The following is a 19,791-nucleotide window of genomic DNA, read 5'->3' as shown; positions in this document are numbered from 1 at the left end:
TTATATTCGTATTAAAAATAATTATTCGACTCGTACACGCTAAAATTCAATTATTAGTACGGTACTGTATAAAATGTCTCTTAATCCTTCTTTAAACATCATCTACAATAACTTTTCAATATTACAGGTGTATCAGGCAAGTACTTCCTCGAGGGGAGCTCCTGGAGGGGTAAGAGAAACACGTCGTACCGTACACGACGGTCATTCCGGACTGCGAAAGATGGCAATTGGTCACCACATTGGTGATCGTTCTCATATAATTGAAAGGGAACAGAAAGATGGGAACTTGGAAGAGAGGCAAGAGCTCGTCAACTTAGATGAAGGTTTGACCTGATATAACTTTTGTATGTTTTTTGCCATTTTGCAGTTCTTCAACACAACATATAAAACTTTTCATGAATGTTTTAGCTTTATTTGAAAATTTTGTTAAAGTATAAAATTTCTAATTTAGGTTTTAAACAGGTTAAATATATTTTTCAATGTAAAAATATGTATACGGATATGTCTTAAAATCTTGTGAATTATATCTATTTAACCTTTATTGTTAAATTAGAATGACAAAAGTTTCTATCAGAGGCTCAAGATGAAATTTTTTTTGATGTACTGTATGTTCATGTGTTGACATTAATTTTAAGGGTTCAATTTGCACTGCTACAAAGAAGACTTTACCAGTATTATTTATAACAAACTGTAGGGTCATTGGTCGATAGCCCATAAAGTTCTGATATTTATGTTGAGTCTGTATCAAATGCATAAAAGTGTTAAATTGCTGGGTTTTTCTGTTCTCTTGCTATTGTTCTAAAGTGTCTTTGTATTGTGGTTGGAACATGTCAGAAGTCAATAGGAAAAAAATGGCCTAGCATTGTAAGTTTTGATTCAAAATGTCCCAGGTAATATATTTCCTGGCATCATTCTGAAGTGTAAAAGTCTCTGGTTTATTTGTGGAAGTCACGGAGCCGTGTTTTAAAATAAGCTGGCCTTTGAAGCGAGAAGTAATGCAGTAGGAAATCTAGTGTCTGTAAGCTGTTTCTTTATGATTTTATCTGTAGGTAATTTCCACCCTGTTAACCCTTTTACCCCCAAAAGGACGTACTGGTACATTTCACAAAAGCCATCCCTTTACCCACATGGACGTACCAGTACGTCCTCGCGAAAAAATGCTACAAATTTTTTTTTTTCATATTTTTGATCATTTTTTGAGAAAATTCAGGCATTTTCCAAGAGAATGAGACCAACCTGACCTCTCCATGACAAAAATTAAGGCTGTTAGAGCAATTTAAAAAAAATATACTGCAAAATGTGCTGAGAAAAGAATAACCCCCTGGGGGTTAAGGGTTGGAAATTTCCAAATAGCCCGGGGGTAAAAGGGTTAACAGAGGTGCTATGCTCTTTACTTTTAACTCAAAACTTGGAAACCAACACACTTATAAAATATGTAAGATTATCCTAACATGAATCTCAAACCTCCAAGTTGCACTGTCAAAGGGAGAAAAACTTACTCTCAATCATTTAATTTGTGCGATGCTGTTTATAATTAGCATTTAAGCTGTACAAAGCTTTTTATTATTGGAGTATTATTGTAAAGTTGCTCTGCTCTAAAATATTTATATACTTGTACTCAAAATAGATTACCCGATAAGTTTTTCTTAGGTAATATTGTAAAATTAAAAACTTAGAGTAAGTTGAGAGAAGATTAACACATCTGTTGGAGGAAACTTGAAGGAATAGAGGAAAAGAAAAAAAAAAAAACAGAAAGCAATGCAACTTGGGGCAGGGAGAGACTGCAGAGAATGTTTAGTTATATGGTCTAATGTCTGTAATAGAGTAAGCAGCTATTAACAGGGGTTGGATAGTTCCAGCATTGCTGGAGTTGAAAACAAACTGATTCAAGAAGAGGTTTTTAAGATTAAATCACTTGAAGGTTAAATGTGTCTGGTTTCAATTCTAGTTTCATCAGAATAGATGCTCACCAGAACGTCAGCCGGGCAAACCCAACCACAGTAGTGACCTCCCCAGTAAACAGCTTAAACTCACGGTCCCGGGTGGCGATCGATCTGCTGCCATGCAAATGCTAGGCATACCAGTGTACTAGCAAGGAGGCATTGAGTAAATAGAGGACTATCTGTGCAAAAATTGAAAGCCATTCAGGTCCAGCAGCTCTAGGGAAAGCTCACTATGCTTTTGTGTTAGGGTCTTGGGTCAGAATTTTATATTTGTGTAAGAACTATTTGATTTGTGGACAACATTAGGAACTGCAAGAATTGGATGAATATATTCTTCTCCCAAAAAAGTTAGTACTCAGTGGTGTATGAAGCTGGAATGAGTTTCTATAAATGTAAAATTTCTTTTAGTGCACAGAACAGGATATTTATCCTCTTTTGTTTATAACATTACTTTTCTGAAACAGGAAATTTCTGAAAAGGAGCAAGCATGCTAAAAGTTTGAACTTCAACTTTACTCATGAAGAGTTTATTAATACTTCCAATTGTTATAAAAATTATGTAATTGAAAAATTGGATGTGCATCTTTTGCTGTATTTTATAGCTTAGTAATTGGATTATTATGTTTTAGTCACATGATATAACTTATATAACCTTTACAGAGGAAGCTCCACAGTTTGATCAAGAATTCCGCCGTCGCACTCAAGGTATAGATTCCCATTCTCTTGAATACCGACCCAGACACCGCCCCTCACCCTCATCGCATCGACCTCGTTCTTCCAACTTGCCTGCTTTGACTTCTTCCAGGTATGTAGATAAAATAAGGTAACATAAGCTTTGGCACCATTATTGTATTATAGTGTGACAGTTTCAATTTGAGCACAGTCTCGAAAATACTTTACCATTTTTTTGTCCCCAGAAGTATGGAGTACAATTGTGCTTGTTCCATGCCAGTATTTGGTTTAAGACCCCACTGTGTGCTAATTATTAATGTACACAGGGTATCCTCTTTTGTAAATTTAATTGTGGACTGGTGTTTTCACTTATATTTTGGTATTCTCTCGAGAAAGGAATTTTTACAAGTTTTGTAATACAGGATTACTGTATCAAGGGTTGTCAGTTTTTATGAAACTAGGTTCCCATTAAATGCCCCCTCCACTATATTGATGTTTTTAATGATATGAAGCAGTACAGTATATCGCACAGCTCGGTATTTATTATTCTATGTGGGTAGTTCAGTTTGGTTGTTGTTAGAGTAGTCATTTACTTGAATAGATAATCTCTGTACCAACACTGTCAGAATTTTTTTGACTTTGATGCGATAAAACTTAGTATACTTATTCAGTCATTTTTACTTTAGTGGTCTGTCAATGAATTGATTTATTTTTTCCTTAAAAGGTGGAATTTTTCTTATTATTTGTGTGGGAATTTACGTTTAATTCTTAGGATTAACATTATTTATACACAATTACCGGTACTTTCATTGTTGGAATTATCAAATAGGTAGGATTCTCTGATTTTCTTATTGTTGTGTACGAAAGTTCAGTCGTATGGTCTTCATCATCTAGTACAGTATTCTCTTTCATGTTTGAAATTATTGTAATAGTTGAGCTTCTGCATAACAATATGCCCTGTTTGTTCCTACAAGTATACAATCCTTTTGTACTTTAGAATAAGGAATTACATTCAGTGGAGCTGGAATGGGCATTGAGATTGTTGTTGAAATAGTTAACGATATGGAGTGAACACTGGAGAGTAGCTCTGCCAACTCTCCTGTCAGAGACTTCATTTTTGTCTTTGGATACATTGAGTACGGTCAAATTGTTGTGTCCTATCTTAAGGCTGTTTGATCTTTTTCTTATATGCATACTGTATATTGTTGTTTTAAATGTAGCCAGGCTCTCTGGGGATGCATGACCCCATGATGGGCCATTTTTCTTGGCCATAGTTAGGCAGGGCAATGTCTCCATGTTTTCTGCTCTTTGTGGGACAGAAACACAGCCCCATGGCTAACTTTGAATACGTTCGTACTCAGGCTAGCTGGAGAGGCACGAATCCTGTGGGTGCCTGTGCACTCTTTCCATTGGCCATATGTTGGAGAAGCCTGGTTGTTTCCCTTCACCATTTATCCTGGACGGGAGAGTATTATTCCCTTCTCTCTTGTGGATACTTCTGTATCTAGAATTAAGAAAACAGCACTTTTCAAGGACAGCCGGCAGACACAGGTTGTTAGCTAAGGTGACACGACCTTGATTACTTGTACAGTAGGTTCTGTCGTTGGGACAGAATACTTTTGTGGGGTTTTAATAGATCTGAGCAACTGGTGAGCCTTCATCCTAATGAGGGATGAGGGCACTGAGGATTCTAGTGCCCCTAAGGTACCGGTGTTGGCATTTGGGTGCCCCTCAATTGTTGAGAACTCAGGAGCTGCTAGTTGGCCATGGATTGAAATGATGATATGAGAACTCTCTATCTATCCAGTTAGTCTATCAAGATCCTTCCTTCTCCACACTTTGGGGCAGCAAGGTTTTGTGGACCAGAGCCAGTACCTCTCTAGGTTGAGCCTTCAGTGTGAACACTAATGGGAAGTTTTCACCATTCTTGGCTTCTGAGTCAGCGGCCATGGTGAGACTGCCCTGACAACCCTCCAAGCAACCTCGTGATTTGCCCTGTGGTCAAGCGCTGCTATGTAGAGTACTTATCAAAGATGACAGTGTTAATAATCTGCGTTATCAACTCATGAATTATAAGTCGTAGAGGAGACTCGTGCTGTCTTGATTACTGTGATATACGTATTTAATTTCACACTAGACAGCAAAAAAGTGCATCATTTGGGCGAAAAGACAGTTCTCACACTAAAGGGTTCGCAGGTAGCACTGGCATTTTAGAATCCTTCAATGAGGAGGCTTGTGTTACTCTTGTCAAGCAATTCATATGCAGGCAGCAGTGAAGTGGAAATCTGGTTTGCATGGCTTCCATTCTCCTTTAAGGTCTCTAGTTTTCAAGGGTGTCCACCAGCAAACCTTCAGGTACTGTATGCCCTTGCCTGTGTGATCGGTGGTGAAGGTCATCTCGAACTTCTTCGGACCTTGATCAGGACCACTGGCAACTTAAGTCAGCAAGCAACAAGACATGCTACTTATTTTCAAGTCAACAAAACAGATGCACATCTAGGCAGTGATTCATGCCATAGTGCTTATCACTCAATTTTTTTCTACGTCTTTCCCCCATTCAGTCTGATTTACCGGGTGATCAACCTAGTATTGACCAGTTCAGGTCACAGATAGTTACTCCCATATGGCCAGAAGGCGAGTAATACAGTATCCCAATTTGTTAACATTGCTCAAATCGCAGACTTGCTCATTACTCTTCTCCATGAAGTTCCTATCGGCCATGAGTGTGGAAGGCTACTTCTCGGCTGAGCCATTGTCTTTCCTCCTTGTGGCAGTTGTCGATGCTTGTGAAGATTTTCGAGCAGTCTTGCCTACCCCAGGACCCCAGATCCACGGAGTCAGACATGACCCATGTTCTTAGTCTCTTAAATATTATTATTATTACTATTTTTATTATTATCATTACTAGCTAAACTACAACTCAAGTTTGAAAAGCAGGATGCTATAAGCCCAAGGGCTCTGACAGGGAAAAATAGCCCAGTGAGAAAAGGAGGCAAGGAAATAAGCAAACTACAGTATATGAGAAGTTATGAACAATAAAATATTTTTAAGAACAGTAATAACATTAAAATATATCTTTCATATATAAACTATGTAAAGAGACTTACATCAGCCTGTTCAACATGATAAGATTTGCTGCAAGTTTGAGCTTTTGAAGTTCTGATTCAACTACCCAATCAGGAAGATCATTCCACAATTTGGGCACAGCTGGACTAAAACTTCTATAATTCTGTGTAGTATTGAGCCTCATGATCGGGAAGGCATGATTGTTAGAATTAACTGCATACCTAGTATTACAAACAGGATGGTACTGTTCAGGAAGATCTGATTGTAGAAGGCGATCAGAATTATGAAATCTGTCTTATATAAGCCTTTTAGGAGGTTATAAGACTGAGTTCTAATTCTTAACTATCTTGGCTAAGAGATGTGTCGAGTTGCACAAACTTTCATAGGTATCCCATAAGGGTGGAAGAAGGTCTCTTAGTTTTGTGCCAGAATTTGTGACCAAACTCGGAACCTGTTGAAATATTACAACCCATCTTTTCACGATATGAAGCACTGGGTTGCAATTAAGAGATGCTTTTGTGTCCTGTGAGGACTCGGAAGTGCTATCTGAAGAGGACTTCCTTAGCACTGGCAGAACCTTAAAGATGTGTTGAGAACCTCTTTCTAGCCTTGGGATATAATCAAAGAGCATATGCTTCAACCTTTAATAAGGTTAAGGTATCTGCGCTAACTAGAGGTCACAAAGTAAGAGGTATTGATCCCACTTTGGAATCAGAGAAACTTGCAGTCAAACAAGTGATGGAGTTTGGGGGTGCCAAACAATCTTCACAACCTTCTGTTCAAGAGAGTATACCTTCAAGTCCTTTAACACTTTGGCGTAGCCAGCCGAGCGGGACAAGAAGTTTCTTGTGTATGGTAATGTGTTTGATGTAAGTCTGGAGAAAAAATAGAATCACTGGCTCCTCTTCTTCTTCTAGAGATGAAGCATTCATACAGTTACATACTAGATTTGATATTGAAGCTGTTCAGCTACATTTCTTAGCTCCATTTTTATAAAAAGTAGGTTTCCTCAAAAGGTAGGATGGTGGAATGAATACCAACCCATTAACAATCTTGCATTAGGTACAGTATTTCATTTCCTACTTTGTTACATCTCCCCTTTGTTAGAACAATTTTTTCATCGAGTGAGTACCACGTATATAACCAAGTACTGCCCAGATCCTGTCTGCTTGCTCGTTCCTTCGATGAGCCGATGGAAAGTCGCTGTAGTCTTCTGCTTTACTCTCGTACGGGGGCAGTTAGACCGGCATATTCGAGAAAAGAAGAGAACCTACCAGTTCAGTTCTTGGGGGACTTCCTACCCACCAATAAGATGGAAGGTTTGCATATGCTTAGAAACAAATAAGATTTTTTAAAAAGTAATTATAAATTTTATGCAAACCTAGGTTCTTTGCAGTAAACTTCCCACCTACCACTCTGTTCTGAATTAAGGTCAAAAGTGAAGTTTAAGTGGAGTTGGCATGGCTGTTCTCCTGTGCTGACACCCTGTCATTAACTACCTCATTAATGATTTCAAGAGCTGATTCAGCTCTGCTGAAAATGATTCACTATTTTAAAAGACAGGTTTTTATAGCTAGGAAAAATACAAATTACTTTTAAGGTTTGTTATATCATTGTTTGAATCTGAAATGCATTATACAATACTATATATAAAGAACCTTATCATGTTAGTAACATGTACGTAAATTATAGGATATTTCTTTTATTAATCAGCATTCATTGTTTCTCCCATACAATATTAACTAAAATTGATATTCAATATTAGGGAAACATGAATTTTGTAGAATTATATACTGTACTTTATTTACATATGAAATGGACAGGGAAACTTCATTTTGTTCTGATTATGGAAACTAGAAATAGAGAAAGTTTTCTCTGCAAAATGTTTTGTTAGATTTTAAATCTCCCTACATGATAAACACATTTTCTATTCGAACATAAACTGAAGGACCTTGTAAGTTCATGAAATTTTTGTTAGATTCAAGCCATTTTGCATTTTTTCTCATGGAATCTTAAGTGGTGTCCTTGAATGTATGATATGTGTGTACATGTACTAAAAGGTGTTGATTAGTGGAACTGTAATTGGAAAGTTAATTAGTTTTGATGTGATTCCTACACTATTTTTTTTATAAAGTAAGAGTTAACTGCGTCAAATAGCTGTGGATAATTGAATTTGTCTCTTAGATCTTTTTAATGTGACTTGTTGGGAGGTACAATATCTGATTTTGAGAGGAAATTCCCAGACACATCTGAATTATGGCTTGTATAGATTTTGAATAACTAATTGTTGAATGTGGGATGCGAATTGTAAAGTAGAATAATTGGGATAAGGTATAATTATAAGTGTTCATACAGAAATTTGAGCATGAGTGGTTAGAGGAATTATCATTTTGCGCACTTGTTCAAAGGGATTTTATTTTTGTAGCAACAGATATGTAGTGGTGGTTAGAATTGAAAAATTTTCAACTATAGGATAATACAGGATAAATGACTTTATTTGTTAATTTCAGAAACTACTTTATTACAAAGTAAGGTGTAAGATGCATTCCTGAGTTTGTTACCTGCAATAAACACTCAATGGGTAGGGTCTAATATAAAGAGGAGGATAAATTTTATAAAAATTAAAAGGTGAAAAGCATTTATATTCATACACTGTACAGTAAAGTAAAAGACTAGAAGGGGTTGCATAGAAAGTTTACTTTTTTCTCATGGTTCCCCTGGGTGTGTTTTAACAATATTTTATCATCCTCAGAAACATCATTAAACTGTAAATTCACTATGTCTTTATGAATAAAGTGAACTTTTGGACAGTGAACATGCAATTTTTGATGCCAAAAGGCATTATCTTTCAACCAAGGTGAAATTTCATTTATCCTTATAAGTAGCAATTGTATGTTCTTATGACACACATGGCAATCTTATGTGATATATTATACATCTTGGTATTTGTTCAGAGCTAGTGGGATAAATATTGTAATATAGAGTTCATATATTTTAGTATTTGATACTAGTTTTTAGAGGAATGTACATTTTTAGAATTATTGTTTTGAGTCAATGTTTGGTTAAGGGTTTGTTAATTTAAGTTCTCATTTATAATTCTGTTTTTAAGGAGGAAAAATCCATACTTTGATGCATTTGTGGTATTGTTTCAGCTACAGAAGGCGTTCTCGGCCAATGCTTTCCATCACTGCTGGCCCCAGGTAAAGCTAGAAACCTCAGTTATGTGCTGGTGGTGGTCCCTTTCTTTTCTTCGAATGGTATGTGGAGGATAGTGGAATTATACAAGGCATTATTTATGCTGATTAAAAAAAGTTGAAGATAAAACACCTTCATTTAATAAAGATACTTTTGGTAATGCAACTTATTTCAATACAGTACTTTTATTAATATAACTTCCTATTGTACAGCCAATATTTATGTTAGCCTGATCTACTTAATATATCAGGATATATTGCAAATTTACTGGAAACTTAAATTTTCATCAGGAAGTTGTACAAAAACTGTTTTAATCCAAACTGTAGGAATAATTTCTGTTTTACAGTATTAACATAATCAGCATATATGGTAAAGGAAATTTAAGTCAATTACTGATTTTACATGAACTGAAAGTAAAATATGGATGATTGTTGTTACTTCAAGATAGCAGAAGTATGCTGAACCTTTTGAACTTTTTTAACAATAACTTAACTAGACAACCCAGTGCCAGATGTAAAACTCTTGTGTTAGATGTACATTGAATTAGAGCATGATAAAATTTTGTTCTAGTACAGTAGTTATGAATCGCCATTTTTTTATAGGCCAGCATTAGATTTTTTCCTTCTTGTCGGAAAACTAGTCCATCCCTTTTTACTTATAAGTCCAAGAATGGCGTAAAATCTGTCACTGCTTAGAAGCTTATTTTGGATTCGTTTTAGGGCGCCTTGCTTATAGCAAGACGCAGGCTCTTGCAGTAAGCTTTATTTGGAGTGCAAATATACTATTATTGTCAATGCAATTATACATTGAAATATGCTTGTGGTTTTCCACTCTTATGACACCAGTGGATGTTTAGTCTTGTAATCAAATCCTTTACGTAGAATTTGCCAGAATCCTTCAAAGTAGTAATTTTTGGGAAAGTTATAATTATACAATGGATAAGTGTGCTGCTATTGAACCAAGCACACTAACCACAGGGAAATATTTCTATCCATGAGCAGTTTTTAGTAAAGTGTACAGTACTTGGTAAATCCAGCCCTTGAATTTTTTCTGCACAGAACCTAGTGTAAAATTTTGTGCTGAATGCCCTCACTGGTTTCTTTGCCTGGCCTATGTCCCAAAATTCCTAATCCAATTATGTAGTTTTGATTTATAACCCTTCTATATAGGCAAGAGCTGTATGATGTAATAAGCAGAAATCAAATTTGTTTATATTTTTATTTATTGCAATGTATGAAGTAAGTTGCATTACTGGAGGGTGTTTTTATAATTGCAGTTTTTCTTGCTATATATTTAACACACGCTTGGTTGTGGGTAATACAATGATGAAGACTGCAGGAAATATCTAGAATCCTTTTAATGAAGCACATAAGTTTGTGAAATTAATTTTTCAAGAGGGTCTAGTATAAAATTTAGTATATATTGGATAAATAAAGTGTAAGTGCTTCAGTAGATATTTAAAAAAAGATATATGGATAAATTAATATTATCATCATTAAGTAATAAGGATATACTTGAGGAAGCTCATATACTCTTCTGATTACAGTAATTAGTTTGATTTTTTAGACTTGATAAATCTCAGGAAAGCTCTGTAATACAAATAGATTTCTTAATTAAGTTAACTGTACTTCTCAGATGGTCTACTCATTGGTTGGAATGGAGTGTGTTGCATGAAAGTAGTAGTCAGACCTGTCCATTATCCTCCATGTGCTAATCTCTCATACTTTGCTAATATAAGATGATTGTTTCATGTTACTAACAGCATCTGCAACTGTTAACAACCAAATTGTCTTGTCCTACTTTATTGGTTTGTCTTAGCCTTTGCTTGCCATTGGCACTGTAAGAGTGTGTTTTTGCTTTTAAACTAAGGTACAGGTTTTGTCTACTAGGGAGAATGATTTTTGGCATTGATCTAGAGTATTGCGTCAGTCGTAAAGTCTAACTGTAAACCAGGGAGGATTTTCAAAGTTTACTGTTGATGGTCTTTGCCGTCTGCGGGTTTAAGCGTAATAGCTCTATGATGCTATAGGAAATGAAAGTTCTTCATATTGAAACGCCGGTATATCAAACATATTAAATGAGACCTTTAGTAATAAAGTGAATGGTTTGTATCAATGAATTATCTTTTATTAAGTGCATAATGCAGAGTATACAATTGTAACACCCTGCAGAATTGGCAACTATTTAAATGGGCCAGGAAAGGTCTGCATATATTGTACTATTTTCCTCAGGTAATTTATGCAAGCTTGTGAAAATTTCTGTTGCTCTGGCAATATCAAAACAGGTTCATAGTCTGTTTCCTAATTTTCTCCGAAGAGAATCTGGAGCTTCTCAAATACCAGCTCATACACAAATGGGTTTCAAAACTGGTCACTGAACACTGGAAATGTCACGTAGACCATCTTTAGATCAGGTCAAAATTCCTGCAAAAGAAGACATAATTGTGTGAATAATCAAGTGGGAGGTAAATAAATATATTTAAAGAAAACAAAGTACTACAATGTGATGAAATGTTGCCAATAAAAAAAGCATGTTTCAAAGGAAAACTTGTAGTTTTTTTTTTTTTTTTTGTTAAGACAGAAAAGATATGCAGCATTTATCCTTGACTTCAAAGGTATATGCATGATAAAATAAACAAAACAGACTGGAACGATATGCAATTTTGCATCGTGTTACACAATTAAAATTTGCAGCAATTTGTGTATACATAAATGGACAGTACTTCTTGTTTATCAGCTATGAATTTTAAGGGTGTCAGAAGTTTAATTATTGTTACTATACATGATAAAGTATTTTCTTTACAAAAGAGGAAAGAACTGAAGGTAGCACAACATTTTAAAATTATTCACATATTTTTATAATTATTGGCTCTGTTAGGGAGTTAGTCATTGGTGCACCTCACACAGTGCACTGTAGGCTTGAGAAATATCCATGTACATGCGTAAGATTTCATCAAACCTTTAAATGTTAAAATATTTGGGCAAATCTTGTTTAGGTACTTTTCTGCTGCATTGACTCCCAGAATTAATGCAACACATCCTAGATCGTCAATATATTAGGCACTTGGCTTACAGATGAATACAAGAAGAACAGGAGTCATAGTACAAGAAATTAAACCAAGTCAGAATGAGGCCATCTTCACTGTTGATGATTCACAACTGTGAGGTGCTATTTTTCTATTATATCTTGGGAACTTTGTTTCATGTATTATTGAGGTGGAGGAAAATATGCTGGAAAAAACAAACTCCTGAGACTGACCATCAAAATCCAAGGATATAAAGCAGTAGATATTTCAAATGTGCCCTATGGTGCCGAGTCCTGGACAGAAATCAGGAGGCATACAACCAAAATAAATGAAAGGAGCAAACAAATCTGGGACTCGAAGACATCCATTACATCCTCACGTGCCAGTTCCAAGTAGACTGAGTCAAGGAAGAGCTTTGCTACTGTGGAGGATCTTCCAGCGCAAATCCCAGCACACTTTATCTATTTCATTTCAAGCAGCTGGAACATTAGCTTCTCTTTTGAAGCTGTCTAAATCTGAATGTGTACTGTAAAGTAGAAAATTTGCATTTTTTCTATGTACTGTACAGTATAATGCCTCTCCATTTTGTATATCTGGCAGTCGATGGTAAATATTTAGGGGTGGGTATTTCTTTTCAGTTTTCCTCACAACCACTTTGTTTTTTTCTACCCATAATTCAGATTGAGCTTTTCTTTGAATTTAGGTTATAAAATGTTGGTAAAGATGGACTGCTATTAGATTAGATAAAAGTAGCATTATTTATCAGAAGCAGTGAATTAGTGCTGTCTTTGTATTAATCATGAGGCCCTTCTTTTCAAACTTGAAATATGACTTTTCTTAGCATCATTATTGAAATTTTAACTGATAGATTACAGAGTAAATGTAATATCTGGTAGTGTTCTCACTCCATTACTTTTAATACTATAGGTAGTAGGTTCGCCAGGGTACTAGCCACCCGTTGAGATAATACCGCTAGAGAGTTATGGGGTCCTTTGACTGGCCAGACAGTACTACATTGGATTCTTCTCTCTGGTTACAGCTCACTTTCCTTTTGCCTACACGTACACCGAATAGTCTGGCCTATTCTTTACAGACTCTCCTTTGTGCTCATACACTTGACAACATTGCAATTACCAAACAGTTCTTCTTCACCTAAGGGGTTAACTACTGCACTATAATTGTTCAGGGGGCACTTTCCTCTTGGTAAGGGTAGAAGAGAGACTTTAGCTATGGTAAGCAACTCTTCTAGGAGAAGGACACTCCAAAATCAAACCATTATTGTCTATTCTTAGGTAGTCCCATAGCCTCTGTACCATGGTCTTCCACTGTCTTGGGTTAGAATTATCTTGCTTGAGGGTACACTCAGTCACATTATTCTTTCTAATTTCTTCCTTTTGTTTTGTTAAAGTTTTTAGAGTTTATACAGGAAAAATTTTTTTTAGAGTTTATATAGGAATTATTTATTTTAATGTTCTTACTGTTCTTTAATTTGTTTTCCTTGTTTCCTTTCCTCACTGGGCTATTTTCCCTGTTGGGCCCCTGAGCTTATTAGCACCCTGCTTTTCCAACTAGGGTTATAGCTTAGTAAGTAATAATAATAATAGTACAGTACAAATAAGTGTTTTGGCTATGAAAACAAGCTTGTTACATATGCAAATGATGTTGCTCTCTGCATCAATTCCATCTCTTTGAATGTAGATCTGTGGTTGCTGAATCCCTTAATAGAGAGCTAGCTAAAATTAGAATGTGGTGCAGATTTAAGGATAAAGTTGAACCCTATCAGAACTCAAATCATGATTGTAAGTAGGTCAAGGACATGGCTCCCTAACAATGTCCTTTTAGATACTGAAAATACAACTAATTTGAAATTCTAGCTGTGATTCTTGATTGAAAATTTACTTTTGTAAAACACACGTGATTTGTTTTCTTGAGTTTCACAAAAAAACTGGTACAATGTATTGAGAAGGCCTTTGAAGATGTTTAGTGATCTATTTATCATGAGGAAATGTTTTAATTCTTTAATTCTACCTTGTTTCAAGTATTTTTTTTCCTGTCTGGTGTTCAGTTGCCAACTTTGATCTAAATTTGTTGAAAAAAATGATTGTGGTCTTATTAAATTCTTCATTACTGATTCAGATATTACTCTGGGGCACATGTTTAGTTAGTTTTCTGAGCATGTTGCACAAGATATTTATTGTTTTGATCATTCCTAGCATTTACATCCTCAGACATTACCATCCGCTATGCAGTGTTGGGTATGCTCTTAATTCTAACAGACATGACTTCTCCATCCTAAGATTCAATACTATACAGTATTCTAGTTCCAATTGATGAATGTGATGAATGCAAGAGTTGATGGGAGAAGTACAAGAGGAAGGCCAAGGTTTGGGTGGATGGATGGTGTGAAGAAAGCTCTGGGTGATAGGAGGATAGATGTGAGAGAGGCAAGAGAGCGTGCTAGAAATAGGAATGAATGGCGAGCGATTGTGATGCAGTTCCGGTAGGCCCTGCTGCTTCCTCCGGTGCCTTAGATGACCGTGGAGGTAGCAGCAGTAGGGGACTCAGCAGTATGAAGCTTCATCTGTGGTGGAAATGTGGGAGGTTGGGCTGTGGCACCCTAGCAGTACCAGCTGAACTCGGCTGAGTCCTTGGTTAGGCTGGAGGAACGTAGAGAGTAGAGGTCCCCTTTTTTGTTTTGTTTCTTGTTGATGTCGGCTACCCCCCAAAATTGGGGGAAGTGCCTTTGGTATATGTATGTATATGTACAGTATTCTAGTTCCAATTGTGACCAGATTGTGGAGATGCTTTTCTGTTGAACAGGCTGACATAAGTCTCACTTCATAGTTTATTTATGATCTATATTAACATTTAAATGTTGCTCATGAATGGCAGAAGCAAGGGATTGACCATATAATCAGCATCCAAAACTCCTCTCCATCTGATTAGGACTAGGAGCCAGCCATTGGTTGTTGATGACTCAGTGAGTAGACCTATAGGCTCTCCCAAACTCCCCATCCCTACATCACAAGGATGGTGAGATTGCAGACATTATTAAAAACTATAGAGCTTGAGCAGGTCTTGAACTCATGTCCAACAGATCGCCAGGCAGAGACTTTTCCAATCCAGGCTACAACAGCCACTGATATAATTTATATATTTCTTATATATAGTTTATCATATTACTGGTGTTCTTTTCTGTATGGGTTTCTTTCCCTGTTTGAGCCTTTGGAATTTTAGTCTCCTGCTTTTCCAACTATGTTTGTAGCTTGGCTATTATGATGATAATAATAATAGTAGTAATGCTGACTGATAATATTTGATAGGAAGTGGTGGGTCACCAGATTTTTTTATAAAATTACTTTCAGTATGCTATGCAAATACATTATTAATTCTAGAGTTGAAATTAAGATTTTTTTTCTTCTGGGATAATACAGTTAGTACCATCTCATTTCAAGGTAAGTGAATTTCTAATAGTGGTAGCTGTGAACTTCTACAGTGATTCATTAGTAAATACTTATGATGGATTTATGAGGATTTTACTTGCCTATCATTGATTAGGTGGACTTCAGTATCCCCCCCGAAAGTAAAATCTGGTTATCTTGTATATTGCATTTTCAATCAAAATGAATTCTTTTTTATCATTTTGTATTCCAAATTGCTCTAGTACTATACAGTACTACTTCATAATCATAGCTTGTGTGTGCATCATATGTAAAATGTTTTACAAGCTTTTGTGTCATCTAAATACATATTTCAAATAAACTGCATCATCTGCATACTTGGCTGCACATACCACCTAAGTTTTTTGCCATCTTCATTTGTATAATACTCGGTGGACTTGTCTCACAAGGTTTTGGAAATGTTATGAAAGTTACATAGAAGGAGAAACTCATAAATATAGTGATATGTTCAAAGTAGTTAGGAATAATTTAAAATGATCAAATTTTTTATGGTATTTATACAACACTAATTAGTGATTATACAGTATAGCTGTTCAAAAAGTGAACATCTTTCACAGCGGTCTGCACTGTACAATATATAATTTAACTTTCTGCTGTTAGGAAATCTACGCTATTGTCATATTGTACTTTCTATTGTTTACTACCTTTTGAAATCTGAGGAATTTGAGTGTGTTGTACAATCTTTCTTTGCATTTTTCAAAATGGAGAATTATTTTTTTATCAGCTTGGTATGGTTGTAGTACAAGGATGTTTAGAATGGTACAGAAAGATAAAAAATTTTCTAAATTGAAATAACGGCTTATATTTCAGTGGATATCATTATTACACTATATTCTATTGGCATTAGTGAACTTTTTAGTATCAGTGCAACAGTGCCAATATATAAATATCTAATTATAGTATGTTACCGTAATGATCAGTAGTTCTTGATTTGTGTAAGGTATGTTAAAAAAGGACTTGTACATTTTACTCATAGTTTACAAAAGAACAATAGTAGCACATTGTGGTGAAAGAACTAAGATATTTGGACATCAATTTGGAATAAGGACAAGGTCTAATTTATTTAGCCCTTTCAAATTACATTTCAACTTTTTTTTTTTCTTAGCAATAGTGACAGATTTTATTATTTATGATCCTCACTTTGAAATGGACAGATTATGTTATTTGCAATCCTCACTTTGAAACGGACAGAATTTGTTATTTGCGATCCTCACTTTGAAATGGACAGATCTTGTTATTTGCGATCCTCACTTTGAAATGGACAGATTTTGTTATTTGCGATCCTCTCTTTGAAATGGACAGATCTTGTTATTTGCGATCCTCTCTTTGAAATGGACAGAGATTGATCTTGTTATTTGCGATCCTCACTTTGAAATAAACAGATTTTGTTATTTGCGATCCTCACTTTGAAATGGACAGATCTTGTTATTTGCGATCCTCACTTTGCTTTGAAATGGACAGATCTTGTTATTTCTAAGTGTTTAGAAAGAGAAAGATGAATGGAGAAAGTTTTCAGTGACTTTCATACTGCTTTCATATTGTAGATATTTGGCATTTATCTATCCTTCATTATCACTTTGGCTTATTTTTGTAAGGGTCCTCATTCTCCCCTGTTCATCAAATTTTTTGGTTTGTTTACAAACCCATTATTCACAATAGCCTGCATTCATCGTTTTTATGGATTCTAGAATTCCATTCTCTAGTCAAAAGAAGTAGATCTGCTGACTGGCAGTATTGTGCTCACTCCATCTTTGGTTAGAACCTTAGTTTTCATGTGTCCAGCTTGCTGTCAGTGGGCCCTGTATTCCCAGACTTATTTAGAATTTTGCTTTATTTACTGTAATTCCTTTCCTTTTAATTTATGCAGCTATTCTTTCCATGCTGTTGCCATTCTCACTTGCTTGCTTTGATAAACCATTGTGAAACATTGTCTGTTTTCAGTGTAGTTTTCATTAGCTAATCATGTTGTATTTACTTTGAAGAATGATTATAACTCTTTTTTTGTAATTGTCAAGTGACATAAATTCTTCAAGTGATTAACAATATGTTACTTCCTTCTTTAATTTACAGTTTAGACTTGGATAAAATTTATGAGTACCACATACCAAATAATGATTATTTGACTGCTGTGTCTGTTGGTGCTGTTTATTTTCCCTCTATAGTACTGTTATCAGATCCTCATTTGGATATTAGAGTCAGTTACTGGTATTCTTCTTTTTTTATATAAGTTTTCAATCCCTACCTTTACTATTTCTTGGTTTAGGTTGTGAGGTAGATGTCTTTAGTTAGCTATAAGCAGTTGGGTAGTTCTTTGTCTAGTGCTCCAGTATTTTAATGATGGTATTAGGTTGTGAATACTGTATTTGGTTCTTGGTTTGCTAATGCAGTACGTAATATGCTAAAATCTTTACCGTTTATAAATTTATGTATTTCTCTGTGGTTTTATTTTTAAGAGAATTTCAGATAATTTCCTTATCATTTTTTACACAATTTTTGTTAACCATCAGGGTGTGTTGGTTTTATTTATCTGCAGTGTGGCCAACTGTCTTTCTTCATTGACATATATTTGTGTATACTGTATAGTAAATACTGTTAGTGTATGTGTGATGGTTGCTAGCCCCTCTTAAAGCTTTTCTCAATGTCTCATGAAATCATCGTTTGTGAAGTGTTGTGTACACCATTAGAGCCTCTTATTTCTTCGCTAGCAACGGAGAATATGCTGGTCCCTCTTATTTCTGCATGAAAAGTTGTCAGAAGGAAGAAATTTCAGTCTCAGAAAGTTAGCTGGAAATAACTTTTCACTCATTCCAAATATATTGTACTTTATACATTATATTTTGTATTTTGATGGTCTTGTTTTTACTTTGTTCACCACAATTTTTCCAATGGTATGTTGTATGGTCTCTCAGGCCAGGTAATTTTCAAGTTGAATAATATTTTACAGTACTTGGGTATTTCTCTTCAGTATTAGAGCTTATTTAGTGCTTTGATGCCTTTGTTGATGTAAATTTTATGAACTTTTAGACGAATCTCTCAAGTTTTATAATTCGTGGATTTTTGCAGTTGTTTCACCCTCTCTTTTGAATAGTGATTAAGGCTAATGTAAATGAAAGGTTTGTAAGTTGAACAAGTGCAGGTAAAAATAAAAAATCAGTATAAACCTGTAAGTAAAATCAACCCAGTTGACCTCTTACAACATGAAAAGTAAGGATCTTACCTGCTGGGAAACTAAGGCTCCATGGCTATGGAATGGAGTGTCTAGGATTCATAAAGGCTATAAATGTGGCCTAATGAATTTTTTTTTTTTTCAATATTTAAATTAGCCGGTGATTATAATAGCTGCAACTCTGTTGCTCGACAGAAAAACTCTACGTAAAAATTCGCCAGCGATCGCTACACAGGTAGGGGGTGTACTCAACAGCGCTATCTGTCGTTCAGATACCTAGTACTCATTGTAAACAAAGAACTCAATTTTCTCTCTGTCGGGCTACCGGCAAGACCTACTAATTCGCTGTTGCTAACTGGATTTGTTTTCACAACTATTTGGTGAAGTACACTATTCTAGTTTTGAGCTTTCGCTATGCAGGTGTTTTATCTTCATCTTAAAACTTGAACTCGTTTTGGATAGATTTAATTATGGTGACAAAGAGAGTATGGACTTTCTTTCACTTTTAAATGGCCGACCCTTCCCTTAGACGGAAGTGTGTTTAGGCTTTTAATAATTATCTTATCACGTTATAGATTTTCCTCTATATTTTATATCTCTCCGCCTTTATTAGGCCTCTTCGATTAACTTTCCATTTTTTATAAACATATAAAAATAAATTTTAATGCTTTGTTTATATAACATACTTAAAAAGGCAGAGCCTGAGAGTAGGCGGTCCTAACTTGGAAACCGAAGTTAATCAACGTTGAGCCCTTTATATCGTCTTTAGCTTTTAAAGAGCTAAGGTTTTAAAACTTTTTAAATGTAAAATTTTATGAAAGAATTTCTTTGATAGTCTTCTTACTGTTTTCAAAGATGAACTAACGTTTAGTTTTTTTATGCTACGCAGTTGTTGACGTTCAGGACGTACAACATGCGCTCTATCGTTACGATAGAGAGAGAGTGTATCACGGTTTCACTTTGCAGTAAGAGTAAATCGATTCTGACGTTTTGTTCATTCTTTCTTAGCTTAAATATTTTAAATTCTAATTTAAAGGAACTTTTTATTTGAAAAACCTTTCAGTTTTTTCCTTTAGTCAAATAACATGTTTTTTTGACGATATATAATTGGGCTCTTCTCTTAGGTGCGAAATCAAGAGAGAAAGAGAGAGAGAGATAGAGACGGAGGGAGAGAGAGGAGAGAAAACGTTCCGTTCAAGCGGGTAACGTTGTTCTCGTGTTACTCACGTCCCTAGTCTCTGTACGGGGAGGAAGGATAAAACGT

The 19,791-nt window shown here is 35.3% G+C and overlaps 1 protein-coding gene across 3 annotated transcripts in view; it reads left to right on the top strand.

The window, feature by feature from the left end:
- Mlf (myeloid leukemia factor) overlaps positions 1-19,791 on the top strand; it is a 78,754-nt gene that overhangs the window by 50,246 nt on the left and 8,717 nt on the right. The window contains exons 4-6 of one of the 3 annotated variants that reach the window (XR_011040088.1): positions 128-323; positions 2,603-2,747; positions 8,833-8,937. Coding sequence is in view for 2 of the 3 variants with exons in the window: in XM_068350866.1 (XP_068206967.1) it covers positions 128-323; positions 2,603-2,747; positions 8,833-8,880 (389 nt within the window). In the remaining variant the exon portion in view is untranslated. The remainder of the gene's footprint in view (positions 1-127; positions 324-2,602; positions 2,748-8,832; positions 8,938-19,791) is intronic. The other 2 variants (XM_068350866.1, XM_068350867.1) reach the window with 2 other exon arrangements.

This window comes from Palaemon carinicauda, chromosome 27 (assembly GCF_036898095.1).
Source record: "Palaemon carinicauda isolate YSFRI2023 chromosome 27, ASM3689809v2, whole genome shotgun sequence".
Taxonomy (NCBI): Eukaryota; Metazoa; Arthropoda; class Malacostraca; order Decapoda; family Palaemonidae; genus Palaemon; species Palaemon carinicauda.
The sequence above is the reverse complement of the archived record's forward strand: the minus strand, read 5'-3'. Positions and strand labels throughout refer to the sequence as shown.